The sequence below is a fragment of the Sceloporus undulatus genome, chromosome 4 (assembly GCF_019175285.1).
Source record: "Sceloporus undulatus isolate JIND9_A2432 ecotype Alabama chromosome 4, SceUnd_v1.1, whole genome shotgun sequence".
NCBI lineage: Eukaryota > Metazoa > Chordata > Lepidosauria > Squamata > Phrynosomatidae > Sceloporus > Sceloporus undulatus.
Window position 1 is genome coordinate 221565435 of NC_056525.1, and position 23401 is coordinate 221588835.

General features: G+C 39.9%; 1 protein-coding gene across 4 annotated transcripts in view; it reads left to right on the forward strand.

The window, feature by feature from the left end:
• The window catches only part of VPS13B (vacuolar protein sorting 13 homolog B), a 485868-nt gene that overhangs the window by 336691 nt on the left and 125776 nt on the right, over positions 1–23401 (forward strand). For all 4 annotated transcript variants that reach the window (XM_042465699.1, XM_042465697.1, XM_042465696.1 and 1 more), the window contains 2 exons: positions 2729–2866; positions 18091–18486. In XM_042465699.1, coding sequence (XP_042321633.1) covers positions 2729–2866; positions 18091–18486 — 534 coding nt within the window. The remainder of the gene's footprint in view (positions 1–2728; positions 2867–18090; positions 18487–23401) is intronic.

Here is a 23401-nt window from a genome sequence, read left to right on the forward strand (position 1 = left end):
TTAAAGAAACCTTTGTAACCTATTTATGATCTGGTGGTGGGCTGAAATATAACAGGAGAAAAATTCTGTTTTTCTCTTTTTGCCAACAAGTAGGGATATTTACTTCCCTATACTCTCAGTTTATTCCACCTCTCTGCTTTCTATATTTTTTTCTTACTTTATTGCTGCTAAATGTTTCAGAGGGCTTGCTTGTACTGGCCAGAATATTCTGGGTTTCGCCGAGAGTATTCTGGGCCTGAATTCCCCCCAAATTCACCCCTTACTTGCTGTCTTTTGCTGCTGATTTTCATCTCTCTCAGCAAATTTTGGGCAGTGCCTTCCCACAGGATTCTTGTTTATTGGTTGTAACACAGCACCCAGCCATGTTATTGATGCTGAGCCCTTCATTCTGACCTCAGAGTGACTCATGCCCACAATGGCGGCACTGGCACCTTGCAGAGACCACGTGGGAAGATGTCTGTCTGTTGTCACTGAGTTATTTAAATGTTGGTTAGAAAGAGGGAGCCCCAAACTGGGTGCAGGCATGTTGAAGGCAGTTTGGACCCAATTTAGGGTATTGATCCTGCATCATGTGAAAAAGGACATAGTGAGCTGGAGTTGAATTTGGGGTAAATTATCCATGTAGACAAGGCCTAAGTCTCTCAGCAACTTTGTCAAACATATTTTGAAAGTCTGTAAGACATTTTGAAAGGTAAATAAGACCAATATATCTTGTTTTAATCATGTAGATACACAGAAAGCTGCCTTATACTCAAAGTGTGCTCAGCTCTTTCAAAAGACTTTTAAAGCACTGATTTGCAGTATTTCCCTGTGCTGATCACAACCCTCCCTTCGAGCTCTGGTGCTGATAAGCATTTGAGAAATGTTGAGAGGGAGGATAGAAGATGGCCAGCTGTATCCCCAAGGAGCCAGCAACAGCTACTTGGAGGCAACCTGCAGCAGTGGGATCAGTAGTACACAGCAAAACTATTATTTCTTATCACGTCAGTGCAATTGGACTCATCCCCTTCTCCCAGGCTCTGGGGATGAAAGGCCAGGCCCTGACATCTGGGAACCTTCAGCTCAGTAAAGCTTCCTGAATTGTGGCTAGTAATTATAGATTTATTCAGGCTTCTCACCAGTTCATCTGAGGTAACCATTAAGACTGTGAAGTGTGCTTAATTCCTTTGCCTTATTCTCTTCAGATTCTGTTGGGGATCTGGGGTGGGGGGTAATAGTTTTTACCTCTTATCCATGTAAAGTTAATTCAGTGTATATTCCAATAGACAATACAACACAAAACAATAGTATGCCCCTAAAAGGCACACTATCACAGCATAAGAATGTAGAATACCTTTGTTTTTTCTCTATAGTACAATATTTTTTGGGAGGGGGGGATAGAAACTGCAATAATCTAAGTAAAGGAGAAAAAAAAGAAGTGGGCTGTTTTGTATTGGTAACGTATATAGTGTATGAGTTAGGTCTTACTGTAAAAAGCCAATTTCTGAAAACTGCTCAAATCATGATATATATTGTTTCAAAAGCCCTCAGAGGAATTTGCTTACTTTTAATCTTTTCCCATGCATGGCTAAAGTCACAGCCAATTGGTTTCTGCATTCTCTTTGAAATTGCTTATGGCCCCACATATACCAGGTTTTGTTTGAATCATGTGATTATGTTAAGAAATACATTCCAAGACAGATTTCATATGCCCCAGTTTGCACTACACTCCCATATGCTTACTCTAAGTGGTGGTATGAAACTACTCTTCTTGAAAAGGAGGTGCAACTTGAGAGTCTTAAGAGGTGCATGGTAACGCTGTGAAACTTTCTAAACATTATCAAGTGGTATTTTCTGTAAACATCACAGTATAAGAGAAGACAAGAAACATGATGGTTAACACAATATGTGCTTATCAGGCCAGTGTGAAATAATTTTGTAACTGAAATTCTGCAAGAATGCTTTTTTAAAAGGCAGAAGCACTGGAGTCACTTTTTAAAAAAGCCAGTTCAAATTATTATTATAGAGATTCTGGACTGCCAAGGTTTAAAAAAGTTTTACAATGATGATTTATCATGTACATTATGCAGAACATGAAGAAAGACACAGAACTGAGAAGTACCGAATGTGAACTTTTAATCACAATTGGGAATGTTAAGGATTGAGCAAAAGGGTCCCATTAAAGAGAGCCAGGAGGAAAAGCTACTGAAGTTAACTTCAAAAGCTTAGCAGTAAAAAGGGATTGCAGTGTCAGTGAAACTGCAAACTGTATCAAATAACCCATAAGTAGAACCACTCTATTGCATCTCTGAGCATGTGGTTTTCTGATTTTTGAGACTTGGATATCGTTAATTCCTTCTCTTGTTGGCTTTCTTTTGTGCAAATAATTTTTTTAAATGGCTAAGGAAAATTTAAATGCATTACTATTGGGGTGGAATGCAGATACTAAACTTGTTTTAGAAGTACAACTCAAGACATGTTCCACACACAATGCGTTTAAAAATTTGATGGCAGTAGTAGCTGAAAATTTGTAGTCTTGACAAAATATGTACAGTATAATTATTAAAATGCAGGATTTGTATAAGATATATGTGGACCTTGGCATTTCTTGTTTATACAAAAGAGGTCATAGGTGAATATTAGCTATGTATGCCTAATATATAATCATGTATATAGCTCTTCCATGGGTAAATACACTGTTAGTTATTGTATTAGCAATATGTCATGACAGAGTTCTTATTGCCAATAGATCCTGGAAAAACTCTCCCAGAGACTCTTGACTACTGCAAGACATGGTTACAAACCGTGGCAGGAGAAATTGATGCTAAAAGTGGCATCCCGCCTCCTCTCATCACATTGCAGATTAAAGATTTCCTGAATGGGCCAGGTAAGAGCATTATTTTTAATTACAAATAACATTCAAAAGTAGGTTCAGGCTCTTAGAACAATACATATGATAAGAATAATCGCTTCTCCATATCTTCAATCTCTCTCTCTCTCTCTCTTTCTACTGGCTCCTTCCCGTCGGACTTCAAACATGCTCTCATTTCCCCAATTCTCAAAAAAACTTCTCTTGACCCCTCCCCTCTGTCTAGCTATCATAAAATTTCTCTTCTCCCCTTTCTTTCTAAGGTTTTGGAACGGGTTGTTTATTCTCGCTGTCTTGAGTTTCTTGAAGCCAACTCCATCCTCGATCCCTTTCAGTCTGGTTTCCGCCCAAGGCATTCCACAGAGATAGCTCTCACTAAGGTCTCCAATGACCTTTTACAGGCCAAGGCTAATGGCCTTTACTCTGTTCTCATCCTTCTTGATCTGTCTGCTGCCTTTGACACCATTGATCACTGTCTTTTAGTGGATATACTTTCTGACTTTGGGTTCTCAGACTGTTCTCGACTGGTTTCGATCTTATTTGTCTGGCAGATCTTTTGCAGTGGTTGCAGGAGGTCAGACTTCATCTCCTGTTCCCTTATCTGTTGGAGTTCCCCAGGGCTCTGTTCTGGGTCCCCTTCTGTTTTCCCTCTACACACTGTCCTTAGGTAAACTCATTAGCTCTTTTGGTTTTTCCTACCATCTGTATGCCGATGACACTCAGTTGTATCTTTCCACCCCCGACCTTTCTCCAAGGCTTGAACAGCAAGTTTCATCATGCATCACAGCTATCTCACAGTGGATGCGCCATTGGCGTTTGAAGCTCAACATGTCCAAGACAGAGTTTATTGTTTTTCCTCCTAAGCCCACCCTTCAACACTCCTTTCCTGTCTCTGTGGACAACATTTCTATTCAACCAGTCCAGCAAGCCTGCAGTCTTGGTTTTATCTTTGATTCTTCTCTGTCATGTATCCCTCAGATCCAGACCACAGCCAAGGCTTGTAGATTCTTTTTATACAATATTGCCAAAATCCGACCATATCTCTCCGCCTCTACTGCCAAGATCCTGGTTCATGCCCTAGTGGTCTCACGACTCGATTACTGTAACGTCCTCCTGGCTGGGCTTCCTCTCTCTCACCTCCGTCCTTTAATTTCTGTCCAGCATTCAGCTGCATGCATTATCACATCCACCCACCGCTCTGACCACATCTCTCCTGTGCTGGCATCCCTTCACTGGCTCCCACTCCCTTTCCGCATTCAGTATAAGCTCCTGCTGTCAACGTTTAAAGCCCTCCATGGGCTGGCCCCTCCCTACTTATCAGACCTTATTTCCCCTCACCTTCCCACTAGGGCCCTCCATTCTGGTAGTCAAGGTCTGCTGTCCCAGCCCAGGATTTCCTCTGCCCCATCTCGGATTCGCCCCTTTTCACTTGCTGCCCCTCACGCCTGGAACCTTCTTCCCCCCGCGAGCAAGAGCCATCACTTCCTTAACCAGCTTCAAAACGAAGCTGAAGACCATCTTGTTCAGAGAAGCGTTCCCAGGCATTGCATAATTGTCACTTGCTATTTGATGTTCTTTTGTTGTCTGTTTTATTGAATCATTTCCTGTATTGATATGTATTTTATATGTATTATCTTACTAGACAGGCCCCTTCCCCACCACCACTCCCTTCTTCTGTGGCATGTCTTTTTAGATTGTAAGCCTGAGGGCAGGGAACCGTCCAATTAAAAAGATTGTATGTACAGTGCTGTGTAAATTTACAGCGCTTTATAAATAAAGGTTAATAATAATAATAATAATAATAATAATAATTTAATAATTTAATAATTTAATAATAATAATAATCTCATGATTTTAATTATGAGATGTGCTAGGTTAGAGTCATTGCTGGAATTCTTATTACACTAAACAAATACTAGTCCAGTCTGTAGCCAGAGACATCATTTGAAGCCACAGAATCATAAAATAATAGAATTGTAGAGTTGGAAGGAATCCCAAAGGTCATCTTGCCAAACACTCTGCCAGTGCAGAAAAACCATAACTAAATCTTCCCTGGCAGGGGTCATTGGATCTCTAGTTTAAAAACTTGCAAAAAAGGTGAATACTCTACATTTCAAGGTATTTTGTTTAACTGTGACAGAACTCTCACTATCAGGAAGAAGTCACAGATGACCATTTGAAGAATCTCTGTTACAGATAAACAGCTGGTTCTTCCTAGTGTTGGGAGAAAACTAGTGTTAGTAGTAAGCCATGAAAATGGAACAGATGCTGGTTGACAGGAATATAATGAAAGTATAGTCCAGGAAGCAACATACTTGTATACTTGTGCAGTGATAGTTTTTGAAGAAAAGATGGAAATCTAGCCATGCAATATTGGTTTGCTTATTATTCCTTACTGATGTACAGGTGAGAATCATGAACCCATTGAATATTCATAATTTCTGGTAGACAAATTCCCTGGAGACTGCCTTAAAAACAATTGATTTTTAAAAAAATATATTCTGGAAAATATTCCTCCAAATTCAAATATATGAGAGAGCTTCAGACAACAGCAGGAAATGGATAAACTTTGGTTGCAGTGATCTAGGCATTGTGGCACTAGGGAAAGGGAGTGTTTGAGCTGTTTTTCCCCACTTGCTTTTATCTGTATGAATTTTTATGTATTTTTGATCTGCTTGAAGTCCTAGTTATAGGCATCAGTCAACATATGGGGCAAATAAAATAAAATACCACTTCATATTGGAACTGTTGTAATGTGGAGGCTGCCCTTAAGGCTGATCAGAAGCTGCACAGTAGTCTGCACAGTTCTCCAGGTCAACAAGAGTCCTTCCATGACAGGGAGAGCAGGAAATTCACTGCTCCTGGAGATTACCGGAGGCTACTGGCTCAAAGCACTCATCCAAACCTGGATATAGTGGTTTGTTTTTCATTGAGAAATGGAAGAAACCTGGCAGGGAGTGCTAAATGTGGATGTGAATCTAGCTTTGGTTCAAATTGTGATGAAGTTTTTCAAAATCCCCTAATGACTCTTTTGCCTCATCACTTATTTTAAGTAAAACACTTCTCAGATTGGCCACTCAGGGTGGTTTCATATCAGTGCTGTATCCAGGCTTTTTCAAAAACTATTTGACTGTAGTAACTTTTGAATGACCCCGATCAAAACCAAGCAAGTAGCATCCCCTCTTTCACACATAGAAGAACAATATATGTGTGTGTGTGTTCTCATTCCATACAGAGAGTAAATAAATATGCTGATAACAAATGTCAGTGATTAAAATGTGTGCCACTTCATAAATGTGGGATGATGGCTCATGCTAAACAATCATTAAAGATTATATTACAACTATAAATATTCTGAGGTGTATACATTTGTTACTGATGGCTATGGAGACAACAGAACTAAATTTGTTTTATAGCACATTTCTTTCAGCTCTACAAATGGCACAAAAATATATTCCAATTATCCCAAAGTCAGTGCATAAATAGATGTCAAGCTATACTGTGTTTTTGAACCAGCTTTTCTATATATATATATATATATATATATATATATATATATATATATATATATTCAGGAAATAATATTTAGATTTCTTTTATTTAAAATCTAGACTAGCATAGCATTTATTTTATATGCTGCATTGCATACTAATAATTGAAAATTTATCTCCTTAAGTTTACCTTAGTAATGAAATTCAGTAAATGTTGAAAGCTTGACGGAGATCCATATATGGAGGCATGGTAGCTGTTCCACCATAGAATGATTCCAAAATTATTGATCAAACTGTTTGAGTTGGGAATATATCACACGGAGCTTTTTGGAGATTTTTCAGCTCAGATCCGGGGTGACTGCAGGTCCAACGATGCGGATTCACGTCATAATGTGAATGTGTTTTCACATGCGATTCATTTCTATGGGAGCTCCTTCCATGGCGCTTCCACAGTGAATCCAAAGTTACTCCTCATTTTGGTGAATTCGGTATAAAAGTGAATTCACAGAATTCTCATTCAAGCTCACTTTGATTCCACTCTGGATTGGTCTGGTGTGGAATTCAACTTTGCTTCCCTCCTGGTACACCCCCCCAAACCTCCAAAGAGGCAAATTTCCCATAATGCTGTGCTGCAATTTTGCCCCAATTGCTTCCATTGCTCAGAAGGGTAGATAACAGGGATAGAGGGAATGAACAGGAGAATGGGAGGAGAGATGGGAGGCTGGGGGGAGCAACAAACTCCAGCTCCCAGAATTGCATAGCCTTGAGCCAAGGACTCCACAACAAACTCCAACTCTCAGAATTCCATAGCACTGAGCCAGGACAGTGAAAGTGGAGTTAAACCGGAGGCAACTGTTACAAAGGGAAGGAGAGTGGATTGGATTCAGGGAGGTGGTATTTTAGGGAGCATGGAGAATCATTATAATAATTATAATTTTAAAAAACAAAAAATGTTTTTAAAATAATAATACAGTAATAATAATAATAATAATAATAATAATAATAATAATAATAATAAATTAGTTTGCTGAGGCAGCAGAGCTCTCTGACAGAGAAGGCTCAATGTCTCAGGACACTACAGTTCCCAGAATTCCATAGCACTGATCCAGGACAGTTAAAGTGGAGTCAAACTGGATTATTTCCCAGTGTAGATGCAACCTAAGAGAAGGCAACTGTTACAAAGGGAAGGAGCGTGGATTGGATTCAGGGAGGTGGTACTTTAGGGAGCATGGAGAATAAGGGAAACTGGATCATTTCTGCAATCCTCCAAAATGGGTCTTTTTCAGATCCAAAGGATTTACTTCCAAGTAAACCTGCAGCCTCTACACTGATTATTTTGCAGTGAATAACAATAACAATAATAATAAATGGATGGGGGCTCTGACACAGAGAATAGATATAGATGTGGCTGAAATGGATGAGGAGAATGACAGGAGAATAGATGTAGATGAGGCTGAAATGGATGGGGGCTCTGACACGGAGGATCCCCTTTGAATTTGGCTGCCAGAGATGGGAAAATAGAAGGGAGGAAGAAACGTGAAGCAGTCATTCACATGAGGCTAGCATTCACGTGAAAGTAGCTCCCCTTCTTCACCCCGGAAGTGCAAAGGTTCAGAATGCGTTCAGAACCCCACTGAGCATGCGCAAGAGTCCCAATTCGAATCAAGTTGAATCCGCATGGTATGTCCTGGTGTGGTAATACAATGTGCACTCACTCCGCTTTGCTTGAATCCACATTGCGTGACTTGCTTGGAATCAAACTGACTCCGCTTCCTTCTCGATTCGGAAGTGCGACGGAAAGGCAACCAGGTGTGGTAAAACATCACGTTTTAACATGAATTCGCATTGCTAGACAGGAGTGACTCCAGATCTGGTGTGAAAAAATATCACTTTTCGCATTGCTAGAACAGGAGTGACTGCGGATCTGAACTGTAAACCCCTCATGTGTGATAAGGGCCTTAGGCTGTTCACATATTTCTGTACCGTCTGTTGGAGTGAAAAGTTGCAGCTTGTTGTGTACAATCCAGCCATCAGATCTCCGCACACAGGAAGTCCAATTACATGCACATTTCCCAGCTGTGAAATCACATCGCTGAAGAGCGGTTCTAATGCTCCTGAAGTTATATGTTACAAAATGAAGAAAGCTTCTTTCACTAGCCAAATTACAATGCCTCTTCAAGTCCACAACAATTTGGATTGTTTTAAAAGCTGACAGCCTTTAAAATTAATTTATCATACAACATCATTGTCTTTATTTGCAGCATAATAGCCATGAATATATAACCTATAAAGCTGTGTTTATTTGGGTTGGTCAGTTAATTGATGATGGCCATCTTGAAGACTGTGGGGTTTTTTTTATTCCCTCACTCTTTTTTCTAATGAATATCTTTCTGTTTTCAAAGATAAAAACCCAGAACATGGAGTATTTGGGTTTTCTTCAACAAACCGTATCACAGCCTTTGTAATAATATATTACAAAAACTGTCAGTGATTCATAAAATTTGACATATCTAATAATTGTTAATTACAAGCCTAAGAAAAATGCTAGCTTTTCCCCTGCCAGAGCCATCATATATGTCATCTTCTTGGAAAGATCCTTATGTACTGACATTATTAAGCTTATTAAATTTTTGCTATTGGAGTGATTTTCTCAAATTAAACAAATACATACAGTGAACTCCTTTTTAAAAATCATTCTGCAAAAGATCCTGTTGTAGCCATTTTGTTTGTCTATGAATAAACTTCAACATTTTTGGTACTTGCATCTTGTGATGAATAATATACTGCTGTCCCTACATTAAAGAAGCACTTTGTTGGGTTTGTTCTCTGCTTACCTCCAACAGTAACAATTGTACCCATTAGCAAGGTCAGTGGTTGGGAGGAACCTGGAAAATAGCAGCTACCAGAAACCCACTACAATAATATCTCCAGCAGGTGATAGATTAGTTGGAACAAATTGGAACCATTGCGCTTTGACAATCCTGGTTTCTTTCAAGCTGTTTTAAAATGTCGTCATTTTAATACACAATCTCAGCCCTGCGGAACAGTCCACAGCAGGTTAATTTGAATCATATGATGTGTCACTGCCCTCAGTTGACATGAGCTCTATTCCATGTGTGAAGCCATAATAAATCCATTCCCAACCGAGGCAAATTCCCTGTGAGAAGGTGAACTAATCCAGGCCTCACACTGGCATGTTAGCCCTCCATAATTGAAAGCAGGGCCACCTGTTCCCAACACAGTTAGCCTATAGAGAGAGAATTAGCATTAGATCAGATACTTTCTATATTGAAAAATCATTCATACTTTTTTGCGAGTTCAGCTGTGGGCTGCTTAGCATGACATCATATATAAACCCAGGAATGTGCCCACTTGATCCTAGTTTAACAGTTTTGTTAACCATGGTGTTGGTTAACTTTGAAATGAGAATTTTTTGATTTAATGAGAGCTGACATGTGAGAAGGGAGCTGACCGGGGTGCAGACTTTTCTAATTAACTTAGGGTCATTTGCAAAAACACTTGAGCACTCTGGTAGGGTTATTTTTTCCTCTCTTTTTTTACAAATAGTTGAAATAGTGACGTAACTGTAAAGCTGTATTGCTTAATAGAATGAAGACAATTATGCCACATAGTGAATAATCATATAATACAGGTAAGGTTTCAGTTGTTGGAAGCCACAGTTTTAGGAAATGCTTCAAGTACAAATAAATTTCAATATCCCCATCACTTAAAAGTACCCTACATTTTTATAGTCATGCTTTTGCTTTCTGCTGTAATTTCTCTCCCCACCCTCAGTTTTACAATTTTCATTGTATAATTCTTTATTTAAGGTAATTTTAAGATTAATTGTTGCTAAAGTATAGATCTTAGGTTAGGAAGATTGGATTTCTTGCTCACAGCTTCTAAGTTGAGTTTTGGAAGTTGCTTTTAAATAGCAATCAGTTACAGTTATAGTTCAATAAGACATCGTTGTTAGTTCTTATACCTTTTGAGGAAAAGTAACTACTTTTTTGGGTCTCAAAAGTACTTTACTAGTTAGTTTAGTGACTAGTTACCTCCTATCCATGCCTGTCTGTCTGATTATCCGTTTCTTCTTCCCCAATCTCTCAGCTTTTTATGGGCTTTAAATGATTGAGGTGGGTAAAATAAGTAATGTTTGAGAGGAGGAAAATATTTTACCTCTTACTGCAGGTTTGAACCTGTGGTCCTCCAGATCTCATCTGCCCCAATTCTCCAGCTATGGCAATGATGAGGAGTGATAGAAATTGTACTCCAGCAACATCAAAAGTGTCACAAATTTCTTGCCATTGGCTTAAGAAGCGTCCTTAGAAGCGTTCGGAAGACAACCTGCTCTCTCGATCCCTGTCCCTCATGGCTAGCGGCTCAGGGGGGACCGGTGGTAACTTCATTGTTACACCGGATCATAAATACATTTCTGAGGGAGTTTCCATCCAGCTTAAAATTGGCCATAGTAAAACCGTTGCTTAAAAAGCCCTCCCTCGACCCCCTGATGCATAATAATTATCGGCCAGTTTCGCTACTGCCATTTTTGGGGAAGGTGATCGAGAGGGCGGTTGCAATCCAGCTTCAATCGATCTTGGATGAAACGGATTATCTGGACCCATTTCAAACTGGCTTTCGGGCAGGTTACGGGGTTGAGACGGCCATGGTCGCCTTGGTCGATGATCTCTGTCTGGGCATCGACAGGGGAAGCGTGTCCCTGTTGGTGCTCTTGGACATCTCAGCGGCTTTCGATACCATAGACCATGGTATCCTTCTGGAGCGCCTGGTAGAGGTGGGAATCGGGGGCACTGCGCTCCAGTGGTTCCGATCCTACCTCTCTGGGAGGCTCCAGATGGTGCAGCTGGGAGACGTGTGCTCCGATAAGAGGGCCCTTACATCTGGGTTCCCTCAAGGAACCATTCTGTCTCCCATGCTATTCAACATTTACATGAAACCTCTGGGAGAGATCATCCGGAGACATGGGGCGCGGGGTTATCAGTACGCTGATGACACCCAAATAATCTTCTCTATGTCTCCGACTGATGCAGTGACTGGGGATGGCATCTCTCCTCTCGTGGCCTGTCTGGAGTCGGTAATTGGCTGGATGAGAGAAAACCGACTCAGTCTGAATCCAGAGAAAACGGAGGTGCTCGTGATAGGTTCCCCTGGCCCAGGGATGGTGGTGGTTCCACCTGTCCTGAACGGGATCACGCTTCCTGTGAAGGACTCGGTACGCAGCCTGGGTGTGCTCCTTGATTCGTCGCTTCACCTTACATCTCAGGTGGATGCGACGATCAAGAGCACCTGTTATCAGCTTCGGCTGATTCACCAGCTGCGTCCCTACCTGGACCGGAGGGACCTTGAAACGGTAGTACATGCTCTGGTAACCTCTCGTTTGGATTTCTGCAATGCGCTCTACATGGGGCAACCCTTGTACCACACCCGGAAGCTACAACTAGTGCAGAACATGGCAGCCAGGCTGGTTACTGGCATACCCAGAACTAGCCATATAACACCAGTGCTTAAAGATTTGCACTGGCTGCCTGTTCGCTTCCGGGCGCAATACAAGGTGTTGGTTATTACCTATAAAGCCCTAAATGAGGACCGCCTCTCCCCATACAATCCGCCCCGCACTCTCAGAACATCTGGGCAGCAGTTATTGAGGGTTCCAGGGGCCAGGTTAGCCTCCACGTCTAGGAGAGCTTTCACCATCTCGGCCCCGACCCTCTGGAATTCTCTGCCCATTGAGCTCCGCTTGGCCACCTCCCTGGCCCAGTTCAAAAAGGGGCTGAAGACATTCCTGTTTAAATCAGCATTCCCTGATACAGGCCCCAACTAGTCCCCCCCCCCATGTCAGCAGTGGCAGGCTGGCTAGAATGTTTTAATGTTTTAATGGTTGTATGTATTTGCTTTTATTGTAATTGTTATTTCATGTTTTATGATGCTGTACACCACCCTGATTGCATAGAAGGACGGTATATAAATAAAACTTTATTATATTATATTATTATTATTAATGCATTCTCATTCCCACCTATCTCAGTCTGTACTTATGAAATCCTCTCTGTTCGAAGGCAGTTTTTTTCACTCTATGTGATGTCAGCTCCAGGTAGAGTGATGGTTAAGACTGATGAGGCCTAAATTAGGATCATCGGAGCAAGCCCAAGTAGATCTAATTGTCTGTTTCTACTCATCCTCCAGTCTTGCCTTAAGATTTGGGCATCATATGTTCTGGAAATTAAAGTCTCCATTGCTAATTTCTGTTGAAACAACGCTATTATAGCATAAATTCTGCTAATCTGTAACTTGGAGTCAAGAAGCAAAAATATCCTTTTGCTTTCATTTGCTAGGTATTTTTAAATGCATTTTTCTTCACCTGCACCCCATTTTCAGTGAAAGTACAAAGGGAAAATTATTTGCCAACATGATGGTTGAAGGTATATTAGCACACATGACCCTTCTCTTGAGCCTATGGGCCTTCTTAAAAAATTATAGAGAACAGGCTGAGGGGAGAGTGGGATCCTATAAATAATAGCCTGAGGAGCTTAAAAAGAAACAATGTAATGTGTCAAGACTGAAAGACAGATGCCCTTTGGGATTTGGGTAGTAGTGGGTACTAACCTAAAGAGAACAGGGTGAAGGTTTCAGTGACAGGTGGATTCTAGAAAGTTGTGTACACTGCTCCCTCGGGTTACGAAATTAATTCGTTCCGCGGCCGCTTTCGTAACCCGAAAAGCCTTCGTAAGCCGAATTGCCATAGGCGCTAATGGGGAAAAGCCGTGTTTCGTGCGAAAAAGCGCCGAAAAGCACCAAAAAAATTTTCGTAACCCGAAAAAAATTCGTAACCCGGAAAAATTATTTCCAATGGGATTTTTTCGTATCCCGGAAATTTTGTAACCTGGGTATTTCGTATCCCGAGGTACCACTGTAATTGAATACAGTGGATCCTTGTTATACGCTGGGGTTTGGTTCCAAGATCCCCCGTGTATAACAAAATCCGTGTATGCTCAAGTCCCATTAAGTATAATGACATAGCAAAATGGTGTCCCTAATAAAAAATGGAACATCAAGGTAAATTTATACTTTTTTGGAACATTTTCAAAACGTGTATGCTTAAATCCGTGTATAAAAAATCTGTGTACTGTATAAGAAGGGCCGACTGTAATGGGAAGTCAGGTTTAGGTGAGAAGAACCTCAGTTTTGGGGGCAGACTATACATATGATTTTTAATTCACATACCTTGTTTTAACTTATGTGTAAGCCACCTTGGTCCCATTCAGAAGAAAAATATTGTTATCCAGGGAAATAGTGGCATCACTAAGGTTGGTGGCAGGGGGTTGGACTGGATGGCCCTTGTGGTCTCTTCCAACTCTACGATTCTATGACTGGTGTTGTAGCCCCTTGTGGTAACTCATGGTGTCACCTCCCCCCATTGACCTCTTCCAATTTCAAACCATACAGAATCCTTAGTAATGCTTTTTTGCACTAACGTTACTCATAAATACACAGTGCGCCCATGTCATACACTGGAAGCTGCGCTGGAAAGGCTTCTCCCGCGCCCCAGAAGAAACAATGGGGCGTGTGCCCCACAGTGTGCCAGGTGCATACAAAAGGAACAAGCCCCGTTGTTTCTAATGGGGCTTGACTTTATGCTGAATTTTCCTTACGCGGCGGTGTCCGGAATGGATCCCCTTCGTAAGGGAAGGGCCGACTATACTACTGAATGTAATGCTAATAGCTGTGACCAAAAACTAGCAAAATTAAAATTACACCTTCAAATTACAATATCATATGCATAACCTAAATGTATTTGCATATACATAGTGAATATTTGGTTGAAATGTGAGGTCTTTAAAGAAAAATTTAAAGCATAAAACATTCTTTTTAATATAAAAAAAATTAATTTTTAATTTTTGAAATTTAAAATTTTAATTTAAAAAAACTGGCGCCTCTGCTTTCTCCTCCCACTGAGTATCAACCCATTTCCACCATCTCTTAAGGAATTTTAATGGGAAGCAGGTAAATTCCACAACTCATTTCTCCCAAAAAGTAGATGTCTGAGGAGCAGTGGTGTCATCCTCCTTAGGTGCTGAAAATTCTCAGGGAAAACATTTTTTCTTTTTCTTTATTGATGTTACCTATTAAATCTATTAACTTCTATAATAGGTTTCAAAATGTTTCCCAAAAGTAGGTAGTGTGGTGTCATCAGTAATGGACTGGATAAGGGCGAATAAATTGAAACTTAATCCAGACAAGATGGAAATGCTCCTGGTCAGTCAAAATGCAAATCAGGGAATAAAAGATTCAGCCTGTGCTAGATGGGGTGACACTTCCCATGAAGAAAGAGGTTCACAGCTAGGATTCAACTCTGAGCTTGGAGTCTCAGGCTTCACCAGTGGCTGGGAGTGCATTTGCATAGTTCAAGCTTGTGCACTAGCTGCACCCATTCCTGTAGATGACAGATCTGGCCACAGTGACACATGCCTTAATTACATCCCGGTTGGATTATTGTTAGGCGCTGTGCATGGGGCTGCCTTTGAAAAGTGTTCAGAAAATTCAACTGGGCCAAAGAATCACAGTCAGATTTGCTGATTGTGGCTGGCAACAGGGATCACACAACTCTCTTGTTGCTCATCTCCAGTGGCTACTGGTCCATTTCTGGGCACAATTCAAAGTGCTGGTTATGACCTTTAAGGCCTTACATGAATCAGGTCCAGATTATTTGATGTACTGTATTCTCCCTCACAGTATTGTATTGTATTCATACTGTATTGTACTGCATTTCCCTTAGCAGTTAAGATGTTGACTCTGATAGTAAGCAGGTTGGCATTGGAGATCTAAGTGCTGTGGGATGGAGGGAGCTCCTGCCACTAATCCCAGCGTCTGACAAGACCTCTGGTGGCACAGTGGTTAATTGCCATTCATAAGCCACAAGGTTGTGAGTTCAATACCAGCCAAGGGCTCAGGGTAGACTCAGCCTGGCATCCTTCGGAGGTCACTAAAATGAATACCTAGCTTGTGGGGGGCAATTAGCTTACACATTGTAAACTGCTTAGGCAGTGCTTAAGTGCACTGATAAGCGGTATAGAAATGTTATTGCTATTGCTAACCTAGCAGTTTGAAAGCATGTAAATTGCAAGTAGATAGATAGATACCACGTCAGTGGGAAGGTAACAGCATTCTGTGCAGTCATGCTGGCCACATGTCCATGGAGTCATCTTTGACAATACTGGGTCCCTTGGCTTAGTACAGAGATGAGCACCACCCCCTACATTTGGACATGATTAGACAATCACGTCTAAAGGGAAACATTTACCTTTATCTTTTATTCTCTCTTATGACTTGTGCTTTGAGATCAGCTGGGGAGTCCCTTCTGTCAGTCTCACCACTTTCCCAGATACATCGTACAGGAACACAAGAGAGGACCTTCTCAGTGTTTGCCCCCAGGCTCTGGAACATCCCAGAGAGGTTAGACTGGCACCCTCCCTAGTTTCCTTTTGCAAACAAGTAAAGACTTTTCGATTTTGACAGGCATTTGATGAGTGACTGTATAAGGCCCATCCTATACAGTGTACTGAATATTGCTAATTGTTGTGTTGGGTGGGAACTGTCTGTTTCTGTATGTTTTTAATGATGTATGTTTTCATTGTTTTATGGTTTAATCTTGTTTGAATTTTTGTATCTTGTGGATTTTAACAATGTCATTTTTAATTGTAAGCCACTTTGAGTCCAACTCCTAATTCTTTGGAGGACTATGGTGATAACATGGGCACTAATGTGATGTAGTGGATACATCCTCCAAAGAACCCCATTCAGCCATTAAGTTCTTTGGAGGATGTGGAGCCAGTCATTGTTATTTTGAAATAAAAGGATGGCTCCAGAAACAAGCTTGTAAACTACCCTGAGCATCTTAGAGTTCCAGATACTGTTGTACTGTAACTCAGTATCCCTCACTATTAACTGTGCTGGTTATACTTGATGGCATTTCAGTCAAGTAACTGTCAAAACATCACTTTTCCCATGCCTGTCACTCAAAAATACAAAGGGATCATGTAGCACCTTTGACACTATGCAAAGAAGTTGTCCTCTTGTCCATCTGCCTTGGTCCAGGCCTCAGAGGGAGAGAAGAACTGATGGACCTGATCCCCTTCCCCACCACCATTCCCTTCTCCTTTTGTGTCGTACCTTTTTAGATTGTGTGCCTGAGGGCAGGGAACCATCTAATTAAAAATAATAATTGTAAGCCGCTCTGATAGCCTTTAGGGTTGAAGAGCAGGGTATAAATATCATAAATACCATAAATAAATAAGCAAGCAACCAAGTAAGCAAGCTTTCATAGACTTGGAAAGCTTCCTCAGGTGCACGAAGTGAACTGATCCCCAGGAAGGACCTTTATAATCAGACTGCATGAATAGCCATAGAAATGCAAAATATGTGGGTATGGTGGTGAGTTCACGATATCAGATTTAACTATGATTGTTGAGGAAGAAAGGCAGGAGGAAAAATGTTGCCTAAAGGCAGGGTGGATGGATGACCATAAGAATGGTGGAGAGCATTTTAGAATGGCTATGTCTCTGAATGTCTTTCAAAAAGGGAAAGCTAGAAAGGTTATGGCATAAATTAAGTTGGAAAGAGAAGGTAGTTTTTTCACATAGTGTATTTCAGACTGGTGTGATAGCTTTTTAAAAGAAATAACAACTAACATTATTGTCATTGTCATCATTATTAGCTTTTCATTTCCACAGATCCTGAAGTCATTTACAACAATACCATCAGAATATTATAATGTTATAAAACATTTAAAAACAGGATAATGTGATAAAGAACTTTGCAGACAAAATAACTTTTATGAGGGTACATTTCATTGCTAAGTCAGGGAACCATTCATTTAATTTATTTTCTGAAAGATAAAGTAGATTCTAGCTGTAGTCTACAAAAACATGTACCCTAGTAAATTAAGGCCTTAGGGCCCCACAGCATCTTCTTTTGTGTTCAGTTTGTAGTTTATTATTCATGAAATGTATAGACAAATTTGTATATACTGGTATAGCTAGACAGGTGGTTTGCAGGTTTTCCTACTGTGTCATTGTACGTTAAGAGATACTTGTTCCAAGTTGTAAAGGGAACCTACGTGTTTCTAATTAACAGTCCGTTCAAATCATTTCAGTAATGTATAGAAGGGGGAAAACGGAATGTAGAAATGCATTGTAACCTTAACATACCTATATTGTACCATCAGAAGTGTCAGCATACAAAAGTTGGTTATGTAGTCAGTTTGTATATTTTCATAAATTCTCATATGAAGACTGCTATTCTTTGTACATTTAGTTGGGAATAATGCTCATATGAATATACTGTACTGTAATGTGACATGTGATCAAACACTGAAAGCAGGGGGAGAATTTGTATGAAGAAGTAGGATGGCACATTCCCAAATAGCCATCATTTTCAGAGTAGGAATGTTATATTTGAATGGGGCATTGTACAAAGTCCTTTTTGCTAATTAATTACCATAGAGAACACTTGAATTAATTTTAAATGTATCTAATTGTGGAACTGTTCTACATGCTGCCTGCGTTCAAGTGGAAACCCAAGTTATTACCTACTTGAAAAGCAGTTGAATTTAATTTTCATTTTAGCATAATCTAACTAATTTTTTCAGGATGCATTATTTTTATTTTATTTTAAAAAACACTAAGACTGTTTCTTTCATATATATCTTTCTCTTGTCTTCCTCCCCCCCAACAGCTGAGATAAATGTTGATATAGCAAAGCCTTTGAAGGCCAATATCAGCTTTGTCAAACTTGATCAAATAAAACAATTTCTAAAAAAGATCAGAAGCAAAGGTTATTATGAGACCCAGGAGGAAAATGTTTCAGCAGCTGATAGCCTTCCAAAGAAAGATGACACATTAACATATCAGTGTTACAAAAGCAGAATTCCTGACTCTGAAGATTACAGTGATGGAGGGCAAAAGATTTCAGCCCAGAAAAATCTGTGGACAAGTATTTCCTGTTGTCAGAAGATTTCCATTCATACCACTCAGATGGTGATCTCCATGGAAACTTGCCCAGATCCTAGAAAACCCTGCCTACTAGCATCTTTATCGAGCCTCCATGGAAACTTGCTTGTCAAAGCTAAAGGTAAGAATTTTAATCTCTTTATTTCTTTATAATATTGGCATTGTGATGTCAGCAGGTTGTAATAAACTGTAGTTTTAATTATGGTACAGAGTCTCCAGTAAACCCAGAAATTGGTATGGTTTACTTTTACTTGTGAAGATTTAATCCCAGTCTCAGTGCATGTGCACCCTTTCTTAAACCATGCACTCTCTGGAGTGCATGCACACTGTTCAGGGCCACTTACTTGTTAGCTGGGTCAAAGCACCAGACCTTCTCTTACACAGAAGTTCAGTTTCAGGTGAAGTTTGTCCTGTAGCCAGAAACATATTCATAACCAGGCATGCAAACAACATGTATGCTTCCTACAGTAGTGGGTTAAGGACAATGGCATAATGTCCAAGATAGCTATTTTAAATCACTTTAGCAAAAATATTTATCCGCAGTGCCACTTTAGAAGTGGGTTCTTGTCATTTTAAGTGGAGAATCACTTAAAATGGTCTACACTTGCCCTTAAGAATCAAGGATACCTAGAAGTTTGAATTGTCCTTCATGTGAATCTTCAGGACGAGCTTGCAAGAGGTCTTCCTCTTGGAAGAAGTCTATCTCTTAAGCTTGTCATTACCATAGAACTGTGACTCTACCTGTGTGTGCTTAAGTGTTTCTATCAACCCAGTGTTTAAAGCAGGAGCAAAAGAAGAAGGAAATGTGAGTACGTGTATGCACATACGGACACACACACACTGTTGACGGAAGAAAACATGCTACACTTTTATTGGTAACAACAGTTAGACTCTTGGTATAGCATAGGTAACAGATACAATCACTGTGCAACTCACTGCCATCCAGAGAAATCCCCTCATCCTAACCCTGCTTGCTGGGGAAAACATGTCTAATGGGTATAAACTGGGAGTGAAGAAGGTCTAATGACCCCTGAGCTTGGATTGCCCTTGATTGATTTCATCCCCAAGATCACCTAAACAAGGTATCCCAAAGGTAGAGAAATAGGCACACAGTCTCACAGCCACTATCACCATCAAAGCTCTCAGCTCAGAGACAAAACTATCTTCTATAGCTGTGGCAGAGAAAATCAGAATGACACAGCTGAGGAAACAGAACAAGATTAATTTCACTGCTGAGAAAACACAAACCCCAGCATACCCCAAAAATGATCCAAGGTGGGGAATGCCAAAGAATACTGAGTGCTGGCTACTTGATAGGAAATGCTTTTTAAGCTCTTCCAGGTAGACAGCAGTGAAGAATGCAATCAGGTTTGCCAAGGGAAATTCCACCTCCTAGCCATCTAACTGCTGCAGTCTTCACTTTGGTCTGCCTGTAGAGTTTAAAAGCATTCCCTACAAAGCAGCTGACGAAACTGTTCTCATAGGTATTACCAGACTGGTTGGGTTTTCTGGGGAAGAGGTGTGGAACCAATGCCTGTGCAGAAAAACATGGTGAGCATCAGGGGAACATGACAGCAACTATCCTTATCTCCATGTCCTGCCCCCCCCCCACACACACACAGACCTGCAAATAGGGATCCAAGCAAGTCTGGAAACTGCACTTGTCACTGCCCATCTGCTGTTTGTTAATAGTGACTGTTAAGATGATCATCAGTGGTTATACATTTTTGCTCCCATGCACAAAAATTCAAACATACATTTAGCATGTATATAAATATCTTCCTGGTCAGGTAACGTTATGTACATATGATGGAGTGGGCTACAGTGCTTGAAAGTTTATGCTGAACAAAGTCTATAAGATCTCTATGGATTCTGTTATTTTTTCAAACTCTTTTTGAAACTCAGTATAAAACAAGGAAGAAAGGAAGATCCAATTTATACAGACACTGTTTACTGTGTAATATCTTTCATCATATTATATAGCTCTAGTTATCTACCTTTCCAATATTTAACCTGGTATAGAGGTACAAAATCTGGAGCTGGCAGGTTGTGCTTCATTTGAGGCTTTTATTTAAGCAGAATTTGGACAGCCATTTGTCAGGAATAGTGTTGATACATCCTGCATTATCTAACATTATACAGTGTCTGTATAAACTGGCTTGCTTAATTATCAAGTGGAAGAACTTAAATTGTGAAATTAGGACCCAAAGTAATACTTTTCCATCCTTCTAAATCCTTGCTTTGGAAACATATAAAGAGAAACTAACACCTAGTGTTGGTTCCTTTTTGATCATTAAAACTTTAAAGTAGTTGGAAAGATAAACTGAAAAATATGACTCATGATTGGACTTCCATTCCATTTGGGGGGTGGGGTTGCACTGATTGTTATTGTTATTTTTAAAGCTGTTATTAAAATACATTTACAGAGTAGTTATTTTCCTTACTGGATATTAGCTAGATTTTAGTGAGCTGGCATAAATAGCTTAAGAGAAAAAGACAGCAATTTGTAGCTGAGAAGTATAAGTTCCAAGCCAAGCTAAGTGATTTATTGCTTTGTCATCAATAATATTACAGTGGACCCTTGTTATACGCTGGGGTTTGGTTCCAAGATCCCCCATGTATAACAGAATCCGTGGATGCTCAAATCCCATTAAATATAATGACATAACAAAATGGTGTCCCTTATAAAAAATGGAAAATCAAGGTTTGATATTTGAAATTTATACTTTTTTTGAACATTTTCAAACTGTGGATGCTTGAATCCGTGTATAAGAAGGGCCAACTGTACTACTTGGGCCAATAAATCTAAGCAGTTTCTATTGTTTTAAATTAATGTTACAAGTGAAAAATTTTAGGTTCATAGAACACAAAAGCCTAGTTTAAATGCTGGAGGCTAAAACCATTTTTATGTATAAATAAACTGCTGTACAGCTAAGACGAGCAAAGACATTCTCACACTTTTCTAGCTGCATCTCAATTGCAGAATGGAAGGACCTTTCAGTAGCAGGTAATATATTTATGTAGTTATAAGTTCACGTTGACTGTTCCAGTTCTGGGTTTTTCCCCCCGTCACTTTTCATCAGCTATTCTAGCAGTATGATGCTTATGGTGTCATATCTCTGTCTGTCTGTCTGTCTGTCTGTCTGTCTGTCTGTCTGTCTGTCTGTCTATCTATTTCAAAATCTTTGATGTGTGCAGGCTGCCTTAGCAGTAGATTTCACTTACTTTTGATAGTGATCCATCTGTTCCAGCAATGTAAAGCTGTGTGGCAAAGCTGTGGCAGGATGGTACTCAGAGCAGTCTTGAGATTTTGAAGGCTTCTCCTCCTTATCTGTCCACATAGAGGGCAAGACGCTACTGTTGATAAATTGTTTTCACTCCCATGGCCATTCACCCAAGTAGGCACGTGGCACTGGCAACTGTGGCAGAGCAGGAACCACAAATGTGGACCAGAGGAAGAGGTAGGGAATAGTTCATACTTTCAGCAGCTATTATAATTTGGTCATTGACCTACTTAGGCAAACAAACATTTGATAATAGCAATATATTACCACAACCTCTTGAGCAGAACTTGGAAAAGTTACTTTTTGTCCTGTAGCCCCCACAATCCCGTTGCCAGCATGGCCAGTGACCATACTGGCTAGGAATTCTGGGGCTTATAGTCTATAAAAGGTAATGTTTCCATGTTCTACCCTTGCCTTTTTTTTCTAGGTGCTAGAAGCTGCTCCTATAAGATATTGTTGTTGTCAAACAAATGCCTTTGCCATGCTACACCAGGTATCATCAGTTATACTGTGCCTTCATCAGGCAAATGAGGAAGGGGAGAAGATAGAATTGGGATGAATTTGTTGTGAACCTTCTGATGATACAAGGGGAGTTTACCTGTTGTTTGAAGATATCAAGCCCCTGATTCCAGTCATAGCTCAGAGCCTGGAACTTTACTTTTTTGGACTATAGCTCTTAGAAATCTCCAGGCTGCATGTCCTGCATGGAGTTCTTTTAGGTTTAGTAAATCATCATCATCATCATCATCAAGTTCTGCCTTAGGTAATCCTTCCATTGTATTGAATGCAACAGCATTAGTCCCTTTGTATAGAAAACTAATCTTTCAGGGAGAAGTGTTAAAGCAGATATGGAAATCATACAGCCTGCATATGTTGTCATATTGCAACTCCCAGCACTCCTTATCACTGGATACGGTGCACAAATTGTAATCCAACAATTGCCATCCCTGAGTTACTGTATAACATAGCTTCCACATTAACATGCTAGGATTTTATTCAGATTGGGTGAGAATGAAGCATAGCATTATGTCATATCTTTCAAACAAAGACTTAATGCCTTTGTGAACACTAGCCCTTGTTTTGAGCACTAGTCTCATATACTCCCATATAGTCTTTTCCATGCCAGTTTGGAAACCAGTCCCTTATGAGTTAAATTGAGCTTTCATGTAGATAAATGGATATAGGATTGCAGCCTCTGTTACACTTTTAAATATACATGGTATTAAGGAGGGAGCAGTTTTGAATTTTCAAAAATCTTGCAGATGTCTAGAGGGCTCAAAGTGATGTAATATTTCTACTGCTGTAGTTCATTTATTCACATACTAGCTGGTTAAAAGTCTCCTGGTCTAAGGCTGTAGTAGAACATTTATTTGATAAAGTATTACTTTTGAAATATATTGCATATTACATTTGATTTATATTTATATATTACATTTTGAAATGTATTTATAAATTTAAAAGAGCTTTAGGTTTACTGTACAGAGATGTAGATTGGTATAACATTAAACTGCAGTAGCTACATCTCAAATGAAAGTATAATAGCAAAAATATATCAGAATAGGCCCCTTTTTATTTTCACAGTTTTATGAATATACCTTTTGAGCCAAATAGAGCTGATGTTGGCATATGAAACTGATACACAAATACTTCACTGTGTTTCGGGTTTTTACAATCACATAACTATGGTGACCATCTGTAGCAGCTGCATTTTACGAATTATTTGCTAAAGTAGACGGCATACAATGACAAAAA